The sequence below is a fragment of the Xiphophorus couchianus genome, chromosome 6 (assembly GCF_001444195.1).
Source record: "Xiphophorus couchianus chromosome 6, X_couchianus-1.0, whole genome shotgun sequence".
Taxonomy (NCBI): domain Eukaryota; kingdom Metazoa; phylum Chordata; class Actinopteri; order Cyprinodontiformes; family Poeciliidae; genus Xiphophorus; species Xiphophorus couchianus.
The window spans coordinates 18,218,692-18,244,147 of NC_040233.1; the positions used below are offsets into that span (position 1 = coordinate 18,218,692).

At 37.3% G+C, this 25,456-nt stretch overlaps 3 protein-coding genes across 5 annotated transcripts in view; 1 reads left to right on the forward strand and 2 right to left on the reverse strand.

Annotated features, from left to right (window-relative positions):
• The first annotated feature begins 2,259 nt into the window (after window positions 1-2,259).
• On the forward strand, window positions 2,260-9,084 carry thoc1 (THO complex 1). Of its 2 annotated transcripts, none has more exons than XM_028020443.1 (21): window positions 2,260-2,409; window positions 2,607-2,680; window positions 3,004-3,064; window positions 3,151-3,220; window positions 3,520-3,638; window positions 3,730-3,778; window positions 3,867-3,962; window positions 4,067-4,149; window positions 4,236-4,309; window positions 4,411-4,519; window positions 4,927-5,061; window positions 5,160-5,260; window positions 5,366-5,432; window positions 6,267-6,317; window positions 6,420-6,490; window positions 6,646-6,741; window positions 7,168-7,233; window positions 7,561-7,644; window positions 7,748-7,895; window positions 7,993-8,077; window positions 8,694-9,084. In XM_028020443.1, the coding sequence occupies exons 1-21, from the start codon at window positions 2,362-2,364 to the stop codon at window positions 8,969-8,971; spliced, it is 1,965 nt and encodes a 654-aa protein (XP_027876244.1). In that variant the 5' UTR covers window positions 2,260-2,361; the 3' UTR covers window positions 8,972-9,084. The 2 variants fall into 2 exon arrangements, with proteins under 2 accessions (XP_027876244.1, XP_027876245.1); XM_028020444.1 differs by having other exon boundaries at window positions 4,239-4,309.
• A 34-nt stretch (window positions 9,085-9,118) lies between these two features.
• On the reverse strand, window positions 9,119-16,231 carry usp14 (ubiquitin specific peptidase 14 (tRNA-guanine transglycosylase)). The gene is made up of 16 exons (XM_028020445.1): window positions 16,075-16,231; window positions 15,083-15,228; window positions 14,665-14,697; window positions 14,035-14,139; window positions 13,845-13,948; window positions 13,636-13,694; window positions 13,407-13,537; window positions 13,232-13,312; window positions 12,998-13,080; window positions 12,713-12,827; window positions 11,666-11,731; window positions 11,470-11,562; window positions 11,246-11,374; window positions 11,071-11,131; window positions 10,842-10,949; window positions 9,119-9,961 (listed from the first exon to the last, which is right to left on the reverse strand). Exons 1-16 carry the CDS (start codon window positions 16,088-16,090, stop codon window positions 9,816-9,818), a joined length of 1,476 nt encoding a protein of 491 aa, XP_027876246.1. The 5' UTR covers window positions 16,091-16,231; the 3' UTR covers window positions 9,119-9,815.
• A 1,036-nt stretch (window positions 16,232-17,267) lies between these two features.
• rock1 (Rho-associated, coiled-coil containing protein kinase 1) overlaps window positions 17,268-25,456 on the reverse strand; it is a 33,415-nt gene continuing 25,226 nt past the window's right edge. Inside the window, exons 25-33 of one of the 2 annotated variants that reach the window (XM_028020570.1) lie at window positions 24,893-24,981; window positions 24,619-24,810; window positions 24,362-24,527; window positions 21,445-21,515; window positions 21,266-21,354; window positions 21,053-21,131; window positions 20,701-20,962; window positions 19,543-19,750; window positions 17,268-18,861 (exon numbers count right to left, since the gene is read on the reverse strand). In XM_028020570.1, the coding sequence (XP_027876371.1) occupies window positions 18,858-18,861; window positions 19,543-19,750; window positions 20,701-20,962; window positions 21,053-21,131; window positions 21,266-21,354; window positions 21,445-21,515; window positions 24,362-24,527; window positions 24,619-24,810; window positions 24,893-24,981 (1,160 nt within the window). In that variant the 3' untranslated portion in view covers window positions 17,268-18,857. Of the gene's footprint in view, window positions 19,297-19,542; window positions 19,751-20,700; window positions 20,963-21,052; window positions 21,132-21,265; window positions 21,355-21,444; window positions 21,516-24,361; window positions 24,528-24,618; window positions 24,811-24,892; window positions 24,982-25,456 lie in introns of both variants that reach the window. The other variant, XM_028020569.1, reaches the window with a different exon arrangement.

Below are 25,456 nucleotides of genomic sequence, written 5' to 3' on the forward strand. Positions count from 1 at the left end.
AGCGATGAACAACAAAGCTGCAGAGATACAGAGATATGCATTAACTCATAAAATAACAGACACACAAGGGATAGACAAACGAACACAGAACATATAGACAGACAACGGCGCCCAACGTGGAGAGGAAAAATGGAAAAACTCTCTCCCTGTATTAGCGTTACATTGTACTTTATACTGACTAGGCGTTTCCTCACTTTAATATATGCAAAGAAGGCGTTCCGTAATTCAACCAATCAGAGACCTGTTTCGGCCCCCAGAGAAACCTGAGAAGTCTCCCCCTTTACACCCAACTCGAACGGGCGTCTGGTCTCCGTCAAGCCAGAAGGGGAAGAACACTTAATCTCAGAGGTACTGGGTACGACTGTCCCCAGCACCGAAGTCCTGAGATAAATCTCGCAGACTCCCCTGGAGTTTTGACGTCCCACATTCCAGCTGCCGTTTCCATGGAGATGCTACTTTATGGCCCTTGTGTGCTCTTTAAGCAGACAGTGGAAGGCGTCTGCTTGTCTCCTTGGGCCATCTCAAAGGGTCACACAAAGCCTGTTTTTCCAATAAAAATGCTTAATATTCCTTTACACATGTTGTAAGTATTTTAGCACTTAACTAATCATTTTCCTTTACACCTGTCTCCACTTTACTGACTGATGTGGGGAGGTTATCTACAACATATTCTCACTCCCTTTCTGTGCTTCATCAGGTTTGGCAACTATCCAATAAATGTCAAACTGGGGGATGAAGGTGAAATATGTGACAGAAACAAGGTGCCAGTAAAATCACTCTTCACTTCCCAGTATTATAATTTCCACAGACTCCACAGGAATGCTGAAAATAAAGCTTCACTCCTTCTGTGCGACACTATTCATTTCACAGCTGCAGCATTTCTTCTCCAAGGAGTCACCTCACATTGCCACTGCAAGGGATGGAAACACTTTTCGAAAAAGGAGCAGAAAGTGAATCATTTGTCAGCTACAAACCAAGAGATTATGAACGTTAACACACGATTTCAGAGCAGCTCTTTGTGTTCTCTGGTTAGTTATGAAACGTCTGTTTAATAATTGCCATCACACTATAGTCGAGAGATTCTAATATGTACGGTGACATTGTTAAACAGTACATTAAATCATAAAAAATCAAGTCCTGCAGTACAAAACCGTATGACGTGTGCATGAAGAAATGCACACGTCATACGGTGCACGACTAACGCCATAGACTCACGTGTCTATGGCACACATAGACACGTTAGTCTATGTGTGCCATAGACTAACGTGTATGGCACACACCAACATGGCTTACATGTATGTGATAGTTTAGAGCCAAGTATTTATTAACATTAAATGAGAAAAGTGACTTTAGTTCTGTTCCTGTTCATAGTTCTAACACTTAAGGAACTCATCCATCTGGATTATTTTAGTGCAATGAAGAAATAATTTTAAAAAAGGAATGTCAGGAAGGAACACAGGGATCCACGGGAGGGAAAGTGGAATTGGAAAAAATGTACAGGAACATTATTTAAAACTTACAAAGAAATATTAGATGTGAAACTCAAACAGTTTCATGAACAGCCTTGACTGAAACTGTAGGTAATATTGCCACCATGTGCTCAATGTTGGAATTAAATTTGCTTACCTTGGTCTCTCTGCGAAGGCCATGATAGTTATTGTAAATAATATTAATAGTAACATTGAACCATTAGATTTTTTTACTAACTAAAAAGAATGCATTTCTCTATTGAATAAAAATATTTGAAGCAAGATTCACAAAGGCAAGACGATCAGAGTCTTCAGTTATACCTACACATTTTTACAACAGACTGCCAAGTCACTAAAAAAAGAAACATGCGTAATTTTAGAAAGAAAGATGAATTAGTGCGTCATTTTAACGTGCAAAGTATAACATATTCGTTAGAGGGAACAATGTCAAGTAAAACAGCAGCAACACCATAGATTTTTCGCGATTACAGATTATGGTCTACCTGTGTCACCACAGACAGGTTTTTTTTCCTGTAGATTAGTTTGTCAGTTGAAACTAATTGATATCTCATTAGAAGCAGAAGTGCTTAAGTTATGTTGGTTTATCTTTAAGCTGGGAATTTATTATTCAAACATAAACTAGGTTTTAAAGATTCAAGATTACTTTATTGATTTATTATTTTGTCCAAGCAGCACAAAAATAAACAATCAGGGAAGCTACTTACATCTGCTGCCACTCAGTCGGCGCGCACAGTCTTGAGGACAACCATGATTGTCGAGACTCAAATTTGTTATCAGTTTTTGAAAAATAACGCTGACACAAATCTTTTCGTGTGAAAAATCAAAACCCGGAACTAATTTTTAGCCACTTCCGCTGGTCACGGCTTAAAAAATGTCGCCCCCCGCATTCAATTTTGTCGATGTAAAGGAGAAATTTACGGTAAGAAACAGTGCAACGTTGCATTCTTGTCAAAACATTAATTATTTTTACTGAAATAATTCTTATCGATCGATTTGCAAAGTCTACGCTTTTGATTTCCGGGTATGTTGTTTAGCAGTTAGCATTTGATGCTATGCTAAAGTTAGCTTGTGTCAGATCTGTCTTTACCTTTCAATGTTCCTCTCATGTATCTGAAGGCTGCTGCCAGACAGGCACTCTCGGGTAAAACCTGCAAACATCTAATCACTGTGTTTAACCCGATCTCCGGAAAGTAAGTTTTCTCTAGCTTAAAATTTCAAACTTAATCTACTTGTGAGTGTTGTACGAGGTTTTCCTTTGACTTACTACTCCACTGTACTTGCTTAAATATATGTTTTAAATGTTTGTAGTATTGAAGAAAAACATAAAATGTTGTTTAGGGTTTTTTTTTAAAAAACCTTTAGCGGTTTCATTTCTGGGAAACAAAAATGAAATAAATTATTTCACATATATGTTCTGTGCCGTATGCTCCTTGAGTTGGGTAAGATTAATGTTAAAAATGTTGACGTCCGTCTTTGTTGAAAGAAAAACAAGACATTATATTTATCATTTCAGTGAGGCAGAAAAGAAGACCACACTTGACCAGGCCCTCCGGGGTGTTCTCGGTGATCAAATTGTAAGAGGCTTGTTTATCTTTTAATTTAATAACTGGATTAACAAGATCTCCAAAGCCTTTAATGGGTTTTTTTTTCTGTATTGTAGATTGAGCAGAAGACGAGCTGTGACGACTATCTGTCTCTCATCTACCTGAGTATTGATGCGGTTACTGAGGGTGTGACTTTTTTCCCTTAATATTGCTTTACTCTTTTTGAATATGCTTGTAAAAACACATTTAAAATAAACAATAAACAGCAACCAGTCATGCACAAAGTGAGGGTGAAAAATATATATGTTATTCTTGCAAAAGCTTAAAGTATCTTTAACTACCCCAAGATGTCTCGTTATATATACCTAAAAAAAAGCTTTAAAATATTTCATTTCACTCATTTCAGAAAGGGAAACGGAAAGACTTGAGGGAGTTTCCTAATGCAACTTTAAATTTTCCGTTCTTCTTCTTCTTTGCCAATGCAGGAATCTGCTCTGCCACAATCCCATTCGTCCTGCTGGGAGATGTATTGGACTGCCTTCCCCTTGACCTGTGTGACAAAATATTCTCCTTTGTTGAGAAAAATGTCTCCACCTGGAAATCGGTAATATTTTTAAAACCAAGATTGGTGAAAAAAATTGTCTAGCCCAAATTTAAAGTTGTAATGATGGCTTATGTTTTCCTTTTTCTTACAGAGCTCATTCTACACCGCAGGAAAGAACTATCTGCTGAGAATGTGCAACGGTAAAGATCTCACCTAATGCGTTATAATTTCTATAACCAAACAGCATCGAGGTGTCAGTTTGTTTTTGTTTTTTTTCTGTCTGAGTAGATCTTCTAAGGAGGCTGTCCAAATCCCAGAATACTGTATTCTGTGGGCGAATCCAGCTTTTCCTGGCACGACTCTTCCCTCTATCTGAGAAATCTGGTAAAAAAAAAAAACATATATTCTGTAATCATATCACATATTCAGCATTATGATTGCAAATTTACAAATGTATCTATGACAACCTTGTTTGTGTTTTTACCCAGGTCTGAATCTACAGAGTCAATTTAATCTGGACAACATAACAGTGTTCAACAAGAATGAGCAGGAGAGCACTCTTGGCCAGAAGGTGAAGATTTACCACTTGATCTTGATTCAAAACATTTTATGTGTTGCTTTTTCAAAAATGTCATTTTCCCACCTCCATGTTTACAGCAGACAGATGAAAAGGAAGACACCATGGAGGTGGAGGAAGGTGAAATGGGGGAGGATGACGCACCTGCGCCCTGGTGAGTGGAAGGCTTGCTCTGTGAGATTGCTCATTTTCTAATCATTTAAAAAAAACTTGTCTGGTCAGTTGTAATAAAACCAAATTGCTTTTGCTTTTCAGTTCTATCCCAATTGATTACAACCTATACAGAAAGTTCTGGACGTTGCAGGACTACTTCAGAAATCCGCTGCAGTGCTACGACAAATTCTCATGGATGACATTCCTTAAGGTAATGCATCATAAAAGCTGAAACGTAATACAAGTTTACCCACTATTTTACATATTATAATCAACAAAATATAATTTCAAGTATAATTTCTGTGTTTTTGTTTCATGGTTAATATATATTTGTTCCTGGACTTTTAGAAATCCAGAATAATGTTTCCATACTGTTCGTATCCGTTTCTGCTGTATTGCTTACATCCAGCTTCATTCCTCAGTTCAGCATTTAATTACATTTATTCTACTTTTCTAATTACTACATTTATTTAATGTAGCATTTGTTGGTATGCCTGATTCTTGAACTGCTGTTTAGCATTTTGAGTTGCAGTTGATTGTGTGAAAAGTGCTCTAAAAATAAGACTTGATTGAAAATTGACCAACCTACCCCAATTCCTCTGCTGTCATTCTGCTCAGTTTTCAGACGAGACCCTTGCAGTATTCAAGAGCTTCAAGCTGGATGACATGCAGGCCTCTAAAAGAAAGATGGAGGACCTCAGAGCCTCTGCTGGCGAACATGTTTATTTTGCCAAATTCCTCACAAGTGAGAAGGTTAGAACCTTTCTGCTTCCAATGCTGCTGGTTTAAAAAGTTGATCTCTTAAATGTGCCCTAAAATGTTTTTTGTTTTTTTTTCCTTCTTTCTTACAGCTGATGGACTTGCAGCTCAGCGACAGCAACTTCAGAAGGCATATACTGCTGCAATACCTGATCCTCTTCCAGTACCTGAAGGGACAGGTTAAATTCAAAAGGTGATGCTTGTTTCTGTGTTCACTTTAAAGTATGAATCAATAGGATTTTGGGTGTCAAACAGGAGCCATGTTGGAATTATTGTTTTATTCTCTGTCCTGCTGCAGCTCCAGCTGTGTTCTGAATGACGACCAGAGTGCCTGGATTGAGGAGACGACAAAGCTAGTTTATCAGGTTAGTTTCATTTAATTATGTATTATGTCTTCTTCAGTTGCACAGTTTGATATCTTAAGACATTCTGGTATGTCTCTGACTCGAAATTAATGAAATGTCATGTATTCAGACTTTGTCCTGAAGTTTGGTCTAAATTTTAGACTGCATGAAGTTCAGTGCAATGAATACATGCAGCTGATAGTTCGGAAGACTATTTGTAATAGCATGGGACTTGCATGCTAGAGTTAAAAACTCCCAAAAGAAACAATTTAAAAATGGTTTAATCCTCAATCAATCAAATTTTATTTGTATAGCAAATTTAGCAGCAAGGCATTTCAGTTCATCCTAACAAACACAACGTCATGCAACATGGAATGACTGGTTCAACTTGGAGGTGAAGAAAAGTAAGGTAAAATAAATGTAAGAAAATCCCCCAGTCCTTAGGTTTGAAGTAATTCAGTTATGATGTCGATAATGTAAATATAACTATGAAAACTGTGACTTTAAAAATAACTCACAGGCAAAGTTATCAGTAAGGATGAGAGAGAGCAGGACGAGCTGTTCCTCCTTCAGCTGCCACAGAATAGGCAAACATCATAATTCTAGAATAAGTAAAAAATAAATTCAAAATCAAGTTAGCAATGGTATATCTAACTTATTTAGATGTTTAGGGTACTTTAGATATCGGTTTTAAAGTGAAGTTTATCTTTTCAGAATTTGGCATAGGTCTCCAATGTATCAAAAACTCAGATTTTGCAAAATGTGAAATATTTGAAGTTGCTGGGGTTTTTTTTAGTTAGTACCACAGTAGCAATAGCAAGAAGAGACTGGTTAACTTGTGTTCTGCTCTTCCAGCTGCTGAGCGAAACGCCTCCTGAAGGAGAAAAATTCGCCACCATGGTCGAGGTGAGCCACACTTTAGGAATACAGAGATATTTAAATAACCCTTAATGTTTCATTTTGTACTTCAAGTCAGACTAGAATTTTTTAAAATGCCCTCTTTGGCAGCACATTCTCAGCACGGAGGAAAACTGGAACTCCTGGAAGAACGAGGGCTGTCCGAGCTTTGTGAAAGAAAGGTATAGAGAGAAATGTTGCCAAGTGTCCTCGACCCATATTAGCTTTCTTTTGTTTCCATGCAATGATTGGTCTGTGGCAACAAAGGAGTTGGGTGTGTGAACTTTTGCAAGGATGTCAAAATGAAAAGTGTCCTGGCTGCTTTCGTCTTGAACAGAACATCTGATGACAAACCTAAAAGGCCCACCAGGAAAAGACAAGCTCCAGAGGACTTCCTTGGAAAAGGGCCAGAGCGCAAGATTTTCATGGGCAAGTAAGTCACTAAGCACTTGATTCATTCATTTATTTTTTTTTTTACTGTATTCATACACTCTCAAAGTCTTAGATTTAAAAAAACATTATTGGTAGTGACCTGTTACAGTTAAGTGTTGGTAATAATTGTATTCATGTCTTTGTAATTGTTTATATTCATTCAACTTTCTGAAAGCAGTTGATCAGAACTCTGTGAGGTCATACTTACTTCCAGCAGAAAAAATATTTCTGCTGCACTAGCAGAAATAGGCGGTGGGATCAGACAAAATAAAAACTAAATTTCCTTCTGGGACTAAAGTATTTCTGAACTGATTTGAATTAATGGAGATATTTGTTTACATCACTAAGTGTGATTATATGATTGATTTTTTTATTTTATTTAGTAATCTACTGCAGGATGTTAAACTTTCTTTTATTCCACTGTTAGTGATGAATTGACTCGACTGTGGAACTTGAACCAGGACAACATGGAGGCCTGCAAGTCTGAAAGCAGGTAAGGAATTCAGAGAACTAAGCAAAATGTTTACTTTATTTTAACTTTTTTCATCTGATATGTCTTTAGTTCCTTGCAAAAGTTTTTATATCCATGAATCTACAACCACAAACTTCAGTATTGCAAGACTGAATATTGGAAGCTATTTGTGAAAGAAACAGAAAATCTAACTTGGGCCGTGTAGGAGAACAGCAAACCTGAGGAAGAAGATGCTTTACTACCACATCTAGTTCCAACACAAAATACTTTGCAGTTCTTGGTTGTCACATGAAGACGTTCTGAGTCTATGAATGCTGTGGGTGACTACATTCAACATTTGTATTTCAGAGAGTTTATGCCATCACTGGACGAGTTCTTTGCAGAAGCCATTGAGCAGGCCGATCCAGTCAACATGGTGGAGGAGGAATATAAGTAAGTCGGCACTGTGACGTATTTCACTGGGAACACAAGTCAGTTATTATAAATCCAGCTGCTAAATTCCCTAGGGTTTCTTTTCTTACTCAAATTCTTTCAGGGTTGTGCGTAACCCAAACTACGGATGGCGGGCTTTGAGGCTCCTGTCCAGGAGGAGTCCACACTTCTTTCAGCCAACAAACCAGAAGTTCAAAAGCCTGGCAGACTATCTAGACAGCATGGTCAGCAAACTGGCCAAAGAGCTGCCGGTGAGGGATTTTACGTTTTCAAAACCTCAATTAATTAAAGTTTTAAAAGGAAAGAAATAAGACCAGTGTGTTTTTTTTTCTTCTTCTAAAAATGCAGAAGGATATCCCTTCAGAAGAAATCAAGACAGGAGAGGAGGATGATGACGATAATGGAGACAATCTTCTTAAAGACAGCAATGACAGTGAGTTTGGCCAACAGTTCTACATCATCTTTTCAATATCTTCAGTTAAAGCCATTATTCTTTTCTAGGTTTTTCAAGTCAGAATATCAAAATGTGTTGTTTCTCAGCAATTAAGCATAAAAAGACAAATTCTTTGATGGAGTATTAATACCAACCTAAGCAAAATGTTTTTCATTTTGGGAATAAAGTTGTAATATCATGTGAAGAAAAACATTTTACCAGAATAAAGTTGTATATTAAGACAACCAAGCAATAGTTTTGTCAGAATTTCTCCACAAAACAATATAAAAAAATAAATGGAGGAATGTTGAGCATCTTATGAAGTTTTCACAATCTGAAACAATTGTGCAAGAGTCTTATTTTTGTTGAAGAGCCACTGACTCATCTAATGTTAATCTTGATGACTATTGAAGCTTTGCTCTCATTAAAATAACTATCATCTGGTAATAATGACTTTATTCTTATAATTAAAAAAAAACATTTCCTCCCACAGTGCAAAAACAAAACTGTTCAGTTAACAGTCTCTGAATTTTCCTTTGATATAACTGTATTTGTGTACATGGATGTTTATATTTTGCACCAGTGTTTCATTCTTTATTTTCTGTTTCTTTTCAAGGTCCGAGCATCCAGAGTAAAACTGTAACAAACCATCAGATGGACGACATTGCAGCCAAACTGGGGTCCCAGTGGAAGACGCTAGCGTCTCATCTGGAGATGAAGGCAGCAGAGATGCGGGAGATTGAGACGGACAGCGAAGATGTAGATGTACAGGCCAAGCTGCTGCTGGTGGCCTGGCAGGAGCGAGAGGGGTCCCAAGCAACAGTGGAGAACCTGGCAATGGCTCTCAGCTCGGCAGGGTTCTCCCAGCTTGCAGAACGCCTCAGTGAGGCTTGAAACGTTGCTTAATCTGCACCTACATTACATTGGAGCAGTGCTTTTTGTATGTACCAAAGGTCTGAACCTTTTTTTTCCCACTGTAGAAATCTAATAAAAACTTTTTTCCAAGATGTTTGCTTCTCTTGGTCACAAAACAGGGTCGCGTTTTGGTTCAACGGTTTATTTTCGCCAGCAATCAATTAATAACTTATTACAGAGAGTGGATGTTTTTGGATTTTACATACATTGTCTTAAGTCAGTGTCACCAAAGCCAACTGAGAAAAACCATGGTTCAAACGCCTCCACACGGTTCACCACGAGGCCAACCTGTCCCAAACCACTTCCCTGAAAACAGCATTAATGAATATTTGGCCTCATCTGTCAATACATTTTGAGAACAATCGCAGGAGATGATGCGAGCCAAGCACTTAAGACCTGAGACTGAACCCAAAGGCCCAAGAGGTGAACAAGAGTTCTGTTATGCATCTGACCACTCAATCCAGAATGTCAAGGACAACAGCTTGGTGGTTAAATGAATAAGAAATATTTTTGCTCTCATGGTCACCTTCTGAAAGGCTTTAAAAATATACATTGTGTATAAAACATTTAATGAAACTGTAGAGCCAGACTTTAAAATCTAAAGGATCCAGTCCAGAGATTGCCTTTCATCAGATCTCCATATTCAAAGCACACTATGGATGAATATTTAACAAAATTTGTTTTACAAGCATAAGTGTTGGTTACAAAACAAAACAACAAAAAAAAATCAAATCTTTAAAGACACCAGTTTTATTGCACATCTATGCAGACAGTGCGTGGAAATGGCAATCTGTATATGTGGGTGTAAGAAACCTCCCTCCAGCTACTGCTCCTCTTCATGTATTTCCAGCCGACGCGGCCCGTACAGTAGAACGTAAGCTATATGCCAGTCTCCGCCTCCAGACAGCCGCAGGATGTCTTCCGGTGAGACCACACTCACCTTGTCGTCGTCAAACTTGATCCACTCGTCTGTCAAAAGACACACACACACACACACAAAAAACAGATTCTTGAGCTAGTTGTCCAAGACCAACACATGGCCGTTTGTGAATCTTCAACTTTCAACCTGCTGATGATACGACAGAGTGTCAAGGGTATAGTGGATAAAAGAGAAAAAAATGTATTGGTCATGGACTAAATATAAATTCATTTTCACATATTTACAAGAAAAATGTATTATCTGATGTTGAAAAATTGGGAGATTTGTTTGCCATAATTGGAGGCAAAATTCTGTAATATTAAAACTAGGATTGTAAAGTCAGAAGAAAAAAAAAAAACATTTGAGATTCTCAAGTTAGATTTTTACAACAAAAGATGACTATTTTCCAACAGTTTAAGTGGAAGGTCTGTGCTCATCCATCCTCATGACTTTTATGTATGGCTACAACCCCAGTGATTAGCATAATTAGTAGGAATGGGTATGGACTTAAACTTTTAGAACAATATTTTTGTCACGGTTATCAAAAATGACGACAAAACAAATCTCCAAGACACAGACAAATCCCTGCATTCAGTCGAAAAGAAAATAAAGCCTACTTTACTGAAGCAATTACATTGTGTGATGCAACTTTGCTGTCATGTACGGTACATAATATTTTGTATTAAATCATTGAAAAGTAGACCTTGTATATATTAATGTAAAGAAAACTGTAAAAGAGCCAAATAATCAAAAATTTACGGAAGTTTTGAATACTTTCAATGAGAGTTTATAGTCACAGAATGTGATTCTTATTTATTTGGTTTTCATGACGATTAACCAAATCATCAGAAGACAGCACAAACACGCAATGCAAAGAAAGTTGTACTACAGCCTTGGGTGACTCTGGTTATCACCAACAGATGTGGTTACCTTCTTTCCTCTTGACCCATCCCACATAGTGGCCTGATGAGCTGGAGCGACCTTGGTGAGTCAGTACAGCCTGCAGGTCGTAGTAGCCGCTGTTGTTGGAACCAAGGTCTACAGAGAGGTAAAAGAAAATAAGCACAATTACTTAAATTCAATTTATGTTATTTAAATGGGCTCTGCAAAGTTAAATCTATAGTTGTGCATGGGATGATATGCGATCGTCTCAACATACCATCTGGGAAAGAGAAAGGCTCATATTTTACTTCCTTTGATGCTTCTGGCTTCTTCAATACCTAATGAAAATCAGGAATATACACATATGTTAGCATTTATGATGAAAAGAAGTTTATTTCTTTATTAATAAAACAAAAGCATCCACAAAAGACATCCACATAGATTTTTGTCACCTTTTGCTGTTGTTTCTCCAGCTTCTTGTCCTCCATTTCTTTAAACTTTGACCTAATTGGCAACATTTTCTCCTGGAGCTCCGGGGTGAGGAGCTCATATACGTCCAACATGAGGGGGAACTTGACATCCTTCGCAATTAAAAACAATATTTACAGATAATTGGGTTTAACTAAGCCGTTACTGCAAGATCTGTTGCAAATGAAGAACAACAATGAGAACAAACCTTTAGAACTTTTGCATTCACAGACTCCTTCTCCTTGTAGAAAAATCGGACCATTTGAACCGTTAAGTAGGCAGGGAGACGGCTAAGTTTTGACTAGAGAGAGGACAAATAAAAAGCAGCTGTAAGAGAAATGTCCCATTTCAGTTGGACAACTTAAAAAAAAAAAAAAAAAAGGGCAGAGGGAGATCATACTTACAGATTTGATATACAAAGCATTTCTGTCCAAGGTTGGAGACATTTTTGTGATTTCTTCCTGCAGTCTCTGAGAGTGGAGATATAAACAGGATCAGCTCTTCATCACTATGATTACGTCCTCTGCAGGTCCACAGCCTGATCAACTTCAAGCTGCATCGCATTGATGCAGCAATTAATGCAATAATCAAGTGTTGGGTGCATACTTTCTACAGTACAGGGACTAGAGCTGCTAACAGTTATTTTAGTAATTCAATCATCTACTAATTTTTATGACGATTAACTGATTTGTTGGGATAAAAAAAATGGCACATATGTAATGTTAGGCATACATTAAAATATGCAAACAATTCAATTAATTTCTTTGATAAGAAAATGAACACGCTATTGCGTAAAATGCAATAACAGCATTCCGTTAGTGTGTACTTGATCATTTGTAGCAAAGGATGCATCTGCAGATAAAAAAATTCTTCAAACATCAACATGTGAAAAGCTCGGCCGTTTCTGCTCCACTTAACAGAAACACAGCATGCGGCTAATCTGTACACTATTTTTTTTTTTTACACTATTTTTTTTTTTTTTTAGATTAACCAGTTAGTAATTGGACGGCAAAAAAGTGCTTAATGTAAGATATTTTTTTACATTTGAACCAGGTGAAACTAAAGTTATGCTACTGCAGTTTTGATTGGAACATATTTACAAAACTTTAGTAGATCTTAAATGCAAAATGTATTAATTTTTTGCACAGTAATTACTGCTCTGTTCTATTTTGATATTGTACTCCATTTAACAACTAATCAATTACTAAAGTAGTTGACAATTATTCTAACAATTGATTCATCACAATTACTTGTTGCAGCCCAAACCGACACATACTCTTCAATCAGTGAACATTTCGATTTTATTAATGATTGTGATCTTCAGAGAATCTGAGTTTTAATGATAAACATTAAAAATTTGTCTAAATAATTTTCTAATTGAATCCTGGCATGTCTTCTTTGTCTGAAAAACCCACATTGGATTTTAAGGAGTGAAATTAAATGGTACGTACCAGTCGTAGTCCTGTTGCAAGGTATTTGACTTCTTGGTTAATAAAGCAGCTGAGCTGGAGCTGGCTTTCTTTGCCCTTGATTGGCTCTTCTTCCTCAGATTCTGTGCATTTCATGCTGAACTAAAGAGTTAAGTCAATCTCTACTACATTCTTTATTTCTATGTTTCACTTCAATCAAAAAACTACAATCAGAAAGGAAACAATATACTCTTGAGATCAGAATTTATAAGGTTAAAATTTTCTCAACAAAGACAAAATGTAGTTTCAAACATGCTGAAAGGATACGAAGTTTCAAATTCTACACCGAAATACTGGTCAATAAAGTTCTTCTTTGCAGACGCAGAGGCAGCTCCACCTGCTGACTCAGTCTAAGCAGGGAAAGCAAACAGACAGACACACTTTTAATGTGCATAGCAGAGTCCACAAAACACAATTGAACCATATGTAAAGAAATCAAATCATAAGAAAGATTAATATTATTAATTGCTCTGCCTCCATTTCACAAAAGTAAAGGTTTACCTCCATGGGAGTCACAGGCTCAAGTGGTTCCAACTTTTGCTGAAGCACCCTCATCATCTGGAGCCAGCACTCATTGGCATCCTAGAAAAATTAAAAAATAATTTTAAAAAAATACAAACAGATGCAATCTTGGGCAACTGCATGCAACAATGACATGAACTCAGCAGATTCTGACTTGTTGCAAGTACTGTCCTTGGTCTCCCTTCTCAGCAAACTGTGGAAAGGCCATGTGGAGAAACTGCAGCAGGATTATAGGAGGAAGGCTGGACGAGGTTTTGTCCATAGTCTCATATAAATCACGCAGGGCTGAAGTTGGAAAAAATTAAAAACATATTTTTTAAAAAAAGTTTGCAGATGTCTGAGAAATTGAAATGGCGCATTTAGCAAATAAAATTGCTACAAACCTGCTGTGATGTATTGTGCTGGAGCATTTGCTCCTGAAGATCGCAGGGCACCTGAATACCTATAAAAAGTAAAAGAGAATATTGCCACTTAAGCAAAAAATAAACTAACTAGCTTCAAACTAAATTATTCAACACTACACTAAATCATTAAAGCACTATTAAGCGCTTGGAAATATTAATTCTGCGATGTCTCCGTCTAAATTAAGTACCTCCTGAGAGCCGTTTTGAGCTCTGGCACCGAGCGTAGACACTGCACTGTGGCGTTCATGTAGCAGGTGTTACCCAAGTTTGTCAGCCCACAAGGAAGCTCCATCTGAACAAAACATCACCAACACTGGCATCAGTTTTTGGGTAGTTTTTCTGTTTGTAAGGAACTATTAATTTGTGAAATCCGCTGACCGCAGAAGCCAGCTGCTCCTCAGTCATGTCCTCTACAAACATTGGCCGAACCGCCGGCTCCTCAGGCAGGGCTTCTGCAGAGCCCATCATCAGCAGAGTCATTCCCTAGGAAAACACAGATACATATGCAAGTTCAGTGAGTGTGAATGTTCTGCTGTATGCTGGGAAGGAGTGGGCATTTATCATAGTGTTTATTAATGCGAAGATGTTCTTATGATATAAAATGTAATCTATTGTGATGATAAATTGCAATTAAAGACCTCCAAAGCCTGTAATTGGTGTGAATCCAGGATTTTAAAAACTTCAGATGTGTTTTTATGAAGAAATTTGGATTTTTTCAAAGCTGCCACCATAGACAAGAACAATCTGATTTTTGAAGTGTATTTTATTATCAGTATTACAATTTTGACTACATTAACAATACAACAAACTATTGTTGATTTTTCTGGAAACACCTTTGTGTAACTCTCATAACATATACGTTTCAGTTGACATGCACTGCTTTTTTATCTTGTGTTTTGTGTATTTTATTGCTTATGACATGGACCGATATGTCTCATTTAAATGTAAAAAAAAAAAAAACAAACAAAAATACATGCATCTATGTAGTTAGATAACATAAACACTCACATTTTTCAGTTTAATGTTTCCCCACTCGTCATCCTAGAATTGAGAGAAAACATTAATTAACTGAAATACAGAAGACATATTTGATCAAAGCTTCAGGAAGCTCCAATTGTTATAATGACTTCATAACTACTATTATATCCATTTTTGCCATTTTAAAACAAACACAACTGATTGTGATCATTAAAGCTGCGACAGTAGATAATCTTAACATGTGATGTGATCCTGTTCCCAGTGTATTTTTTTAAGAAATCTGTAAACTAAATAAATAAAATAACAGTAATAATGAAAACTGTTTCATATGCTTTTTAAAGCAATCTAGAATCAGTGGATGTAGTTTTGAATAGACATGTTGAAAATCGCCCATCAGAAGAAACCTTGTCCCTAAAGCTTAACCTGTAGCACTGCGTTTTCTTATTACCTTCAGGGTGCCTCCCTTCACCATGACCTTCTGTCTGTCAGGCTGAACTCCTGTCAGGGCGAAGAGTTGAGCCTTGAACACCATGGGTGGCTCCTCGGTGTTGAGCTCTACTGCATCAAACTTCTCTTTGCCCCATTTCACATTGACTGAAAGTGGATAAAAACAAAATTACATCGTACGTGTGAGTTATGTGTTAGTAGTGGGGACATCGTAGCTCATCTAGAATGGGTTCTGCATATATGACACAGCATCTTGTGCTTCAGGGAATCAGGCAGCTAACCGGGCAGTCCTTCTGAGTTAGTTTCATCCACAAAAGGAGAAGCTAACCATTATGTTGTTGTCCACTGAAGCAATTTTGTTGTGATAAATCACTTGACTGACTTTTGTAATATTACCGGTTTAGAAATAGTAAAATCGTGCCCTGTAATACACAGTTCATGGTAAACAAGCAGCTGTATTGGAAGTTAGCCATAAATGGGCTAACTTTACTGAAAATGCTACCGCAGTTGGTATTTTAAAGAAACATGTCCGGTCTACGAATGCAATAATGTAAAACAAATGACATTTCAACTTGCTAAAACGTTTCAAATGTGTTTTACTTCTTGGTGGTTGTAGATAACCAGGTAAACACATCAACTTTAGTGTTGCCAAACTAGACTAGCTTGTTCGGTTTACTTGAAAGTGCTAGTTAGCATAGCCGGCATTGCAAAACACATTGTAAAGTTGAACATAGAAACTCCTAAAACACAATAAAGCCAACTAAATGTGTACTCATATTTCTTTCGCAACATTGTTTCGAGAAATAACTGTTGCAACTTGCTGAAAATATAGACGGTCTTACTAGAATTGGTAGCATGCTAACTGCATATCATGCTACACGGCTAAGCTAACATATTTACGGTGCTTCACTAAAACACGTGTAAGGATTCGCGCTTTCGTTGTAGCTTTAATGGTAATAACAACAAATACGCCGCGTTTGTTTTGCATCATACCTGTAAACACCGGCATGGTTAGCAGTCTTTGTTTTCCTGGAGTATCTGATATTGTTTTTCCCGTGTCAGTCTTCTGGGGCGCGAATGAAGAGTTGGCTAGTTCTCAGTCTGAACTTCATTCAAACAGGATGACGCTGCAACAACACGCTTGGAACTTATCGATGCGCTCGACAACATGTTAGCCATCCTGCTGGATACTTCTCCGCTTGTTTGAGCTCATTCATGTACTGAGCAAAGATTTAGGGTTTAGAAAACGTAATACTGGGACCGATCAGTAAATTAGAACATAACTGAAAAGTAAAATGATTTCAGCTGTGAAATTCAGACAGTGAATTAACATTATACGGTGTCGCTAATGAAAGCCCTAAATTTAATTAATGAAAATATGTCAGACACTACTGAAAATTGTCGGGCACCAGCAGCTTCTACAAGGAAGGCAAGTCACAAACTGTGGTAATGACGCTGATTAGACGGCATGATGCACAAGCAACAAGCATAAACAGACTTTTGAGAAGATTGTGAAGCAAAGCTCCTTTGCTGGTAACCCCTAAATGTAAAACCCAATGAACAAATACTAGTACACACACTTTTTACTGTCCTGGTTTCCCCTGTGAAGTATCTCTGGAGGTGCCACTACTCTTAAGAAGCTTTTCCATTATTACCTTTAGTAGCTCATCTATAGCCTTGCTGATTTGCTTAGTTTAGTATGACTGAAAATAGACTGGATTTATTTATTTTTTTTCCAATAAAGTGAATCAAAAGGTCTCTATATAAATGACTAAAATTGAAAACCAAATTACCTTTCATGCGAAAAAGGTTAATGACCACGAGTTAAGTCAACAGTCTTCCCCATGACCTAAAGAGTCTAGATTTAACAAACTTTAGTGAGTTTTACTAATACTGAAATAAGTATTTTAAGAAAATTAGATCATTAAAGTTAACATACATACTTGACATGTAGAATTGTGTACCAAATATTTATTCTGATAGAGCCAAATAGATTTGACTTTACTCATCCACTTGAGAATTGCTTACACCAATGTTCAATTATTAAATCAAAAACTTACAGGAATAGATAACGATAATGCAAAAGACCAAGGGACAAAACTTCTCATTCAGGGACTCAAGTGTTGTGATAGTTTCAAACATCCCTTTAAATACTCAGATATAAATTGATAAATAAAGTAAACAAACATGATAAAGATATGTTTATTGACATATCCATCAGTGCGGGGTCCAATGCAAATTACCCATGCAAATTATCCAACACAAGAGATCATATTTCCAGTGCTTTTTTTTTTTTTTTTACTGAAAAGAAAATAAAAATCTTACAAAGGAAAGACTGTGAAGGTATTCCATAATCCTTTTGTCTTTCTTTATGTACACTCTATAGGGGGATTTTCAATAACTGAACTTAACACAGACGATACAACTTGTCCTTGTTATTATGTCAATCATTCACACAGACTAGTTTTGCGTAAACTCTTTGTGAAACTTCTAATATGACATGAACCAAGTTTGGAAGCTTTGTGTCCTTAAAGAGGTATTTTAATGTATTTATATATATTTAATATTCATAACCAGACAAAGAATGTTCTGATAAAAACCAAACCGGCTGCAATTTCTTAAAAAAAAAAGAAGGAAAAAACAATGGAAGAGTTAAGATTTGTCTTATGTTGCAACAAAAATTGAAAAAAAAAACCCCAAAACAAAAAAAAAAAAGATATGGCAGTAAAATCAATATCCAAACGTTAAGGCACAAGGTGGGCCAAATGCTACACCTGTTTAGTCTTCTACAAATAATTTACACTCAAGTCAAACAGTGCAGTTTTACATTTGTTAACTTAATGTTTTCCTTTTGAGCCATTTCTCTATCAACCAGTATAAGGCAATACATTACAAAAAGAAAACAATATTACAGAGACGATGTACCAAATAAACAGAAAACAAAATCCGTTAAGTTTTATGACTCCTATATGCCAATACAGTCGTGTTCTCCTTATGGCTTGGAGCAATAAAAATAATTATAATAAAAATAATGCATAGATTTAAATGATGATCTTGCATGCTCTGTTCACAATACTCAAAAGATCTAATACTCATGTCCCCCATGAAAAAATGCTGCGCCAAACCTGATAACAGAGTTGCAAAGTGATAAGAAGAAAAAAAGGCAAAAAGGCCAACAACAATAGCTAGATGAAGGCATCGTGTCATTTTTTTTTTTTTAAGTTGGAAACAACTGTTGCATTTAGCTGAAATATCCATCAGGTGGGGAAAGAAATTACTACACAGATATATCTACTTTCCACCCCTGAGGTCCAACGTTTTACTGCAGATCTATAATCCCTGTATAACAGTACCTTAAAATGAAAACACACTTGCAGGTGTCCATACACTTCCCATTTCCAGTTTCCATTAATATCCGTCACAAAACGCGAAGCAGAGAATGCCAGAGTGAGTGCTTCCATTTCTGTTGTCCGTTCTTAATTCAACACAAGTGCGCCATCTTCTGGCTGCAATGTAAAACTAAGTTCGTTGAGTTTGATGACACTTCTTTTAGAGAAAAGGAGGAAGGGGAGGGAAGCAGATTGAGTAGATTTGGCCTTTTAAAGTCCACGATGGCGCGCCGTGTGACGTGAACTGCAGTTTTCCAACGGCTTCTGTTCTGCAATTTTGAGTTTTCGATACATTTTTAATATACTACAGGCTTTTTTTTCCGTTTTTGTTGATGAGAAAAGAGGTAAAGTTTTAGAGTCCAGAAAAAGTCCCAACGGTTCAGATGGTTAGCTGAAAGACAGAAGAAACACCAGTAAAAAAAACTATTTATCTTTACATTTGTTAGTATTCAGTCGAACAGGTAATGCAACTGTTACTAGCTCAAATCTGGCTCATGCTTGACAGAAAACAATCTAATATGGGCAACTCTAATGAGAGTTGCAAAGTATATAGTTAGTTCGCGAATCCCAAACCACCTTGGTGTCAATTAGAAAAAACAAATCCCAAGTGTCAAACTGCACAGATCCCATGAGGAAGGAAAAAAACCAACAACCAGGAAGTCTGATGCTAAAAAAAAAACAAGACCCAGGAGCGCAATTAATAAATAAAAAAGATTTGAAGGTCAGGAGGAAACATCTAAAATACAACATTAACACTTTCTGAAGAAGTTCCTGTCAACAAGTGCTTGATGTTGTGTCTGCTGCGTGGAGGCTGGACTGCGCTCTGCTACAACACAGGAAACAAACAGCAGGTCATGTGACTGACTTTACCACATCGCAGCCTTCAAGTTGGGGCTGAAAAAGATCAACTTTATGACTACAGCACATCCTCACTTACTGCCCCCCCCCCCAAGAAAAATGCTACGTAGAGACTTAAAGTTATTGCAACATTGAAGCTGTAAAATTATGTGCATGATGTGTGATAAACAAGAACAACTTAAAACCTTGAATAAGAGTTACACAGTAAAGTTACCTCAGCTTTGCCGTATTGCTTTTGGGGTTTTTGCGGAAGGACTGGTTGGGTCCAGAGCGAGTGGACATGCTACGAGGGGAGACTCTAGAAAACGTTGATGGGGGGGTCTTAGGAATCTTCTTTCCAAGGTGGCCAATCCATTTCTTTTGCTCCTCTTGGGTCACAGCCAGTAACAGCATGTCCCGGGCAGAGGTCACGTCGTAGTTCACTGTTAGAGATAACAGAAAAGACTGCAGATTAACACTCAAACAAGGCAAACGGGCTCTCCAATGTGAAGGTTGAAGCAACATGTTGTTTAACAGAAATAAGTTATATTTAAATCATGATACCACAATAGGTGAAGCTTCAGGGTTGTTTTCAGTGCGACCAAAAGTTGTTCATGTACAAAAACAAAGAATTCATTTGTAATCAAATATTCTAAAGTATAAAGTCAGCTACACAACACATGGCTTAGGTAGCTGACTTGCACAAGGCATGGCTGTCACAGCTCTTCTTTTTTACCATTTGATTAAATGCTCCCACTTCAATTTCAATTTAGAAATTTAATCTCAATATTTCTACCTCAGTGTTTTTTTTTTTGTCATTTGGATTTTACTCCTAAAAGCAGGTGTGCAACAACAAACAATTCCTCCCCAACTTTTTTTCTCCTAGTGACACTTTAAGATCAGTCAAAACATGAATCTTCCTTTTTTGTGTGTGAAGCTGAAAAAAAAGAAAGAATTTAACACACAAAAAAAAAGTTATTGTCCAGTGACGATAGGAGAAATAGGGTCACGATTTATAAGGTATTACTATTTAATTTCCTTTTGGGATCAATACATTTTTTTAAAAATTTGAATTTGTTTTCCAGACAATGCAGGAACCCTGTACCACTGGTTAAAGCAGGTGTTTATTCTTTATATTTGCTTTAGTCTTTGACTAAAACTTCGAAATAACAATAAATATTATAATGTTATTATAACGTTCATACCCAATATCTTATATTGTTTCCATGGATATAGCAGGTTGTGTTCCAGTTTTAAATAACAGCGTTTAACATGCAAATACCATCCTATGGTGTAAACATTGCGTTTTAACTGCATCAGATTGGAAAAGTCTGGTTATGTTCAGCAAATTCTAGACTTTTTTGGGCTCAGCGTCCAAAAGGCGGGACTTCACCTTTGCAAGGAGCAATGACGTCCTCCTTTTTGTCGAGGTGGTCCTTGTGGCACTTCACATGGCAGCGGCGGCACTCCAGAGCCGGAGGAGGCTTGAACACGTGCCACAGGGGCTTGGCGCAGGCCTCACAGTTGGAGGGGAAGTGATATAGTGTGGGGATGAACTCGTGACCCTTGTGTGCGAGACAGTTGGTCTTTTCGCCCTGAGGGACCGGCTCCATGTCCGCTTCCTTCCTGCACTCTCCCTCGTTAGCATACAGAATCTGAAAAGACAAGCATACAAAAATCTGAGTCTAATGGGAACGTGGCAGGATGAAGCGTAACGGCTGCCATCTTGGTCGCAAGCATCCAACCTGGAATATCCGAGGAATCTCTTCCGTTTCGGCTCGGTACACATCTCCTTGAGTGACTGGTCTCACGTGAAATAGTTTGCTAGGAAAGAAAAAGAAATGACAAAAATTAGAACTGACAAGAATATAATACATGATTGACTAGTTTCAGTTTATTTTTTTGTGTAGACGAAGTACCATGCAAAATTGAAATAATAAGAACAAATGAGTACTCACTCTATATCAAGTACCATGGAGGGGTTAGACTGTTCTTTATCTTGCTCATCATTGTAGAACAGAATCTTCTTACTGCTCACCACAACATACTGCAATTATCCAGAACACAGTAAGTGGAACCTTCGCTTAACAGTCAAAAAGTTGGAAGTTGAGTCAGATTTCAAAAAGAGCAAGCGTACCTGTTTCTTCCATCCATATCGCTTGATATTAGCACGATTAGGAATGGACAACCAACCCTCCAGTCTGGATTCTGAAAGAAATCCACATGCAAACAATTAACATCTATGTGGTTCATGAAGCACACCGGAAGAAGGCCATGCAGCAATCAGAAATCAACTGGGGAAAAACAAAACTCCAAGGCCGTACTACAAGGCTGCTATAAAAAAAATATATATATGTGGCAAGGTTTAAGGAGACGGCACTGAAGCCAGTGACAGGACTGTAAATATCCCATGCAGGAGGAAATTAAACAGAGTTAACAGTTTTTAACAGCAAGTTTGTGGAATATTTTATTTAGACAAGGTTCCTGCAAGATTACTTATTAGTCCTTTAAGTTAATTTTTATATGTAAAATACAAAAGGCAAGCTTAAAAAAATGTGACCTGCAAAAATTCCAAACTGGAAGGAAGGTCAGACAAAAAGAATAAGCGGGAACACGTTGGAAAAGACAAAAAGATAAGGAAGAAAGGGATGTGGGACACAAGAAAAGAAGGGGAACAAGAAAGCCAGGCAAGGAAGGAAGAAAGGAAGGAATAATGAAAGAAAGAAAGGAAGTAACCAAAAAGAAAAAGATGGCAGAACACAGGAAAGGAAAGGAGATAGGAACCAGGAGAGCAGGCCAGAGGAACCATAGGTAGGAGAAGAATAGACAGACAACATCTAGCAGGTGAGGAAGGATAGAAAGGAAATGACAAAGGAACAAATTAATGAAAACGGAAAAGACAACAAGAAAGGGACACAAAAAAATAAATAAGGAAGAACATAAAGTTGGGAAAAAGGGCAGAAAAATGAGGATGGAAAGATGCCAAGAAGCAAAGGACAGAGGGAAAGAAACATTTAGATAATGGGATGCGGAAAAAAGTCTGGAATTACAAATGTTTTTTCTGTACACCATGTTTCTTCTTTTTTTTTACTTTTACTGACCTGGAAAATACTGAAATCAAACTCTAAACGTCTCCAGACAGCATAGGAACCCTGCTTAGAATACGTTAAAATCAACGCTGCAGGCGCAATTTGGTAAGTGGTTTTATGTTTTAGTTTTTTTGTAAATCACCCAGTCCTTTCACAGAAACAAACGAATGCAGCGTGGGTTACATTTCTACATTTTCTTGTGTTAAAACTACAAAGGAGGGCGGTGCATGCGGCTGGAAAACACAAACCACAGCCATCATGGGGTCAGTGAACTCAAACGGCCTGGTCTAGAAAACGTAGTGGAGTGAGGGCGGTCTATGTGTCATCGTGAGCATCGCTTCGGGTGAACATGCTGACAAAGACACAACTAGAGTGTAATAAGTTGAAAAACACACTTAAATAAAAGCAGGTTATTAGTGTGAAGAAAAAAGTCCCAAATGTGACGCATGATAAGCTTTCCATGTTACCAGTCAAAGCAGCATTGTGGTTTCACTGGCAGTATCACTTTTTAGTTTAAATGATTTTCAAAGATAATTTACTTCATTGCCTTTTCTCTAAAATGTAATACTTCAACAGATACAGCAGCTCAGGCAGAATAATATTTGGATAAATCAGGAGAAAAAAACAAAACAAAACCAACACACAACAGCTGCAGCACATGACGGGCAACAAGGGTTCATCCACCGAGTTACTCACAGAGGAAAAGTTACAGAGATAAGAGCAAGGAGAACCAACTGGACAAAAAGGGAAATAAGAGAAAGTGTTTTAACCACATACAATTGCATACAATTACAAAGCTGTGCAAAGAGTTTAATGTTCATGAAGAGATTTGAAAAAAAGATTTTAAAATTAATCAGTAACCACAGCAGCTTACTTCCCAATTTTTTCTGATCAGTGAACGCATCAGTTCTAAGGAAACCAGGTCATAGCAGCTGTTAGTAAGTAAAAAGGGACTCAAATTTTGTTGAATGAAGTAGCAAGGAGATTTAAGAAGCTATTTAAACCATGTTCTACTAATAACACTGTGAGAGAGCAAAACTTTCAGAAGGTAACAGGAAGGCTGAATGGAATATAGCAAAGTTACTCTGTTATATTCTTCAAATCTCTGATCAGCATAGACCATGAAATTTTATAGTTTAATATGAGAGTAAAACATTCCTCCAAGTATAAAACCTTGCAGGGATGAGTTAGGCAGCTGCTACACTAATTTTGGTATATCTATCAATCGAATCAGCTGGTGATACTTTTGGTGATGAATGCGCAAGAAAGTTCTGAAGTGAGCCAGGTGGGGGCGCCAAAATTCATCAAACTGGATGCCAACCGCAGGAAATAATAGAGAAGGATCAATATTTGTTAATCTGGACATAAATTATTAAACTGAGCTTGATTTCAAAGCGATGGACACACCAATTCTCCTAATGTTTATGTTAAGTTACATTTTATGTTTAGCAAAAAAAGTAGGTTAGAGTGGGAAAAAAAATGTTATTTAAGTATTGTTATACCAAAAAACATGGATATGGTAAACATTTTTCCTCCTAAATTGAAAAAAGGCACCCAACTTTAGATGTCATTATAAAAAAGCAACGGAATAAAAGGCAGTAAAAAATGTAACTCTGCTCTAATATTTCTCTACAGCTACTATCAAAATAAATTCAGTTAAACTCAGTACTGGCAGATCAAAACTTTACAGAAACTGAAGATCTGAAATTGGCCGTAAAACACACATCTCCAGCTTAGGTACCTGCTCCAGACAAAAACACCATTATAGGCAAAAATCATAAATCTATTGCACAGTCACTGTTTACAAACAAGATATATTGGATGTATGTCAAGGTAATACTCAACCAGAAATGTTATTTAAAAGTTAAAACTGATAAATGTTTACCGTAGGATAGAAAAAGGATAAGATTTAAAAAAAAAAATCAGATTTGTATTTTATGAGTTGCACTATTGCCATCCATCTACCTGCAGTGTTACTGTCTGTTTCATCCGTCTGCAAGCTGGTGACGCTGGAATTCTCCACACGCTGCTGCAAGTCGCACAGCTTCTCGCGCAGCTGCTCGATGTCGCTCTCCTTGCTGGCCAGCTGCATCTGCAGCTCGTTGCGATATGTGGATTCTTCTGCGAGTTGCTGGAGACGGCAAGGTCAAGAGTTCTGTATTAAAATCAAATTACACAAGCAATACTCCATCTCTATTTTGTTATTTGGGACCATAACCCACCGCCTGCATCTCGTTGACCTCCTTCTGGTACTTGATGGCCATGTGGTTAAACTTCTCTTTCTCCTGATTGAGCTCCTGCTGAAGCTTGCGGTTCTCTTTCTCCTTCTTGCGCAGTTCTGCGGTGCTACCTTTCTTCTTCTGGTCGAGCTTCATGTCTTTACGATTCATGATCTCTGCCAGCTTGTTCACAGCCTAAAAGACGGGATACCAACCGTCAGTCGCTTCGCTATTACTCAGAACATTATATCTGCAGACCTCAGAATCTCATCTATACCTGAGTCTTCAATGTGCGCTCAGTTTGGAGCACTTTCTCATAGTTGCCTTTCACTGAAGCCATGATCTCTTCCTTCTGGGAGAGGTATTCTAGGGGATAAAATGTGGTCCGTGTTAACAATAAAAGGGCTCCTCAAAAATTCCAAACTTCTACAATTTAAAATTTCCATAGATGCCTGTAGTAGAAAGTTGGAAGTGGTGTTCATCCCATCGTTTATCATTAATTGTAAAAAAGCGTGTTTTTGATTTATTGTTGTCATGATCAATTTCAGTTATTTATGGTAAATAAGAAACAATCTGACTGGAAATGTTTTTCTATTTTCTCCTCTGTTCCACTAGAGCATCAATAAATGTCACTAATGTCAAAAATATGATTAAATGGATTTACTGTGTGCAGCTTAAAGATAAAATTCATACTGTTTTTAAGTAAGTGGAAACATGAAGAGGCCTATTTCAAAGGGGAATTGTTTTTCAAGAACAATATTTGTGTTGGTGACACTATGAATGTCACAGCTATAGTTACCTAAAAAGATGTTTATGTTTATAATAATCCTTATCAACACAA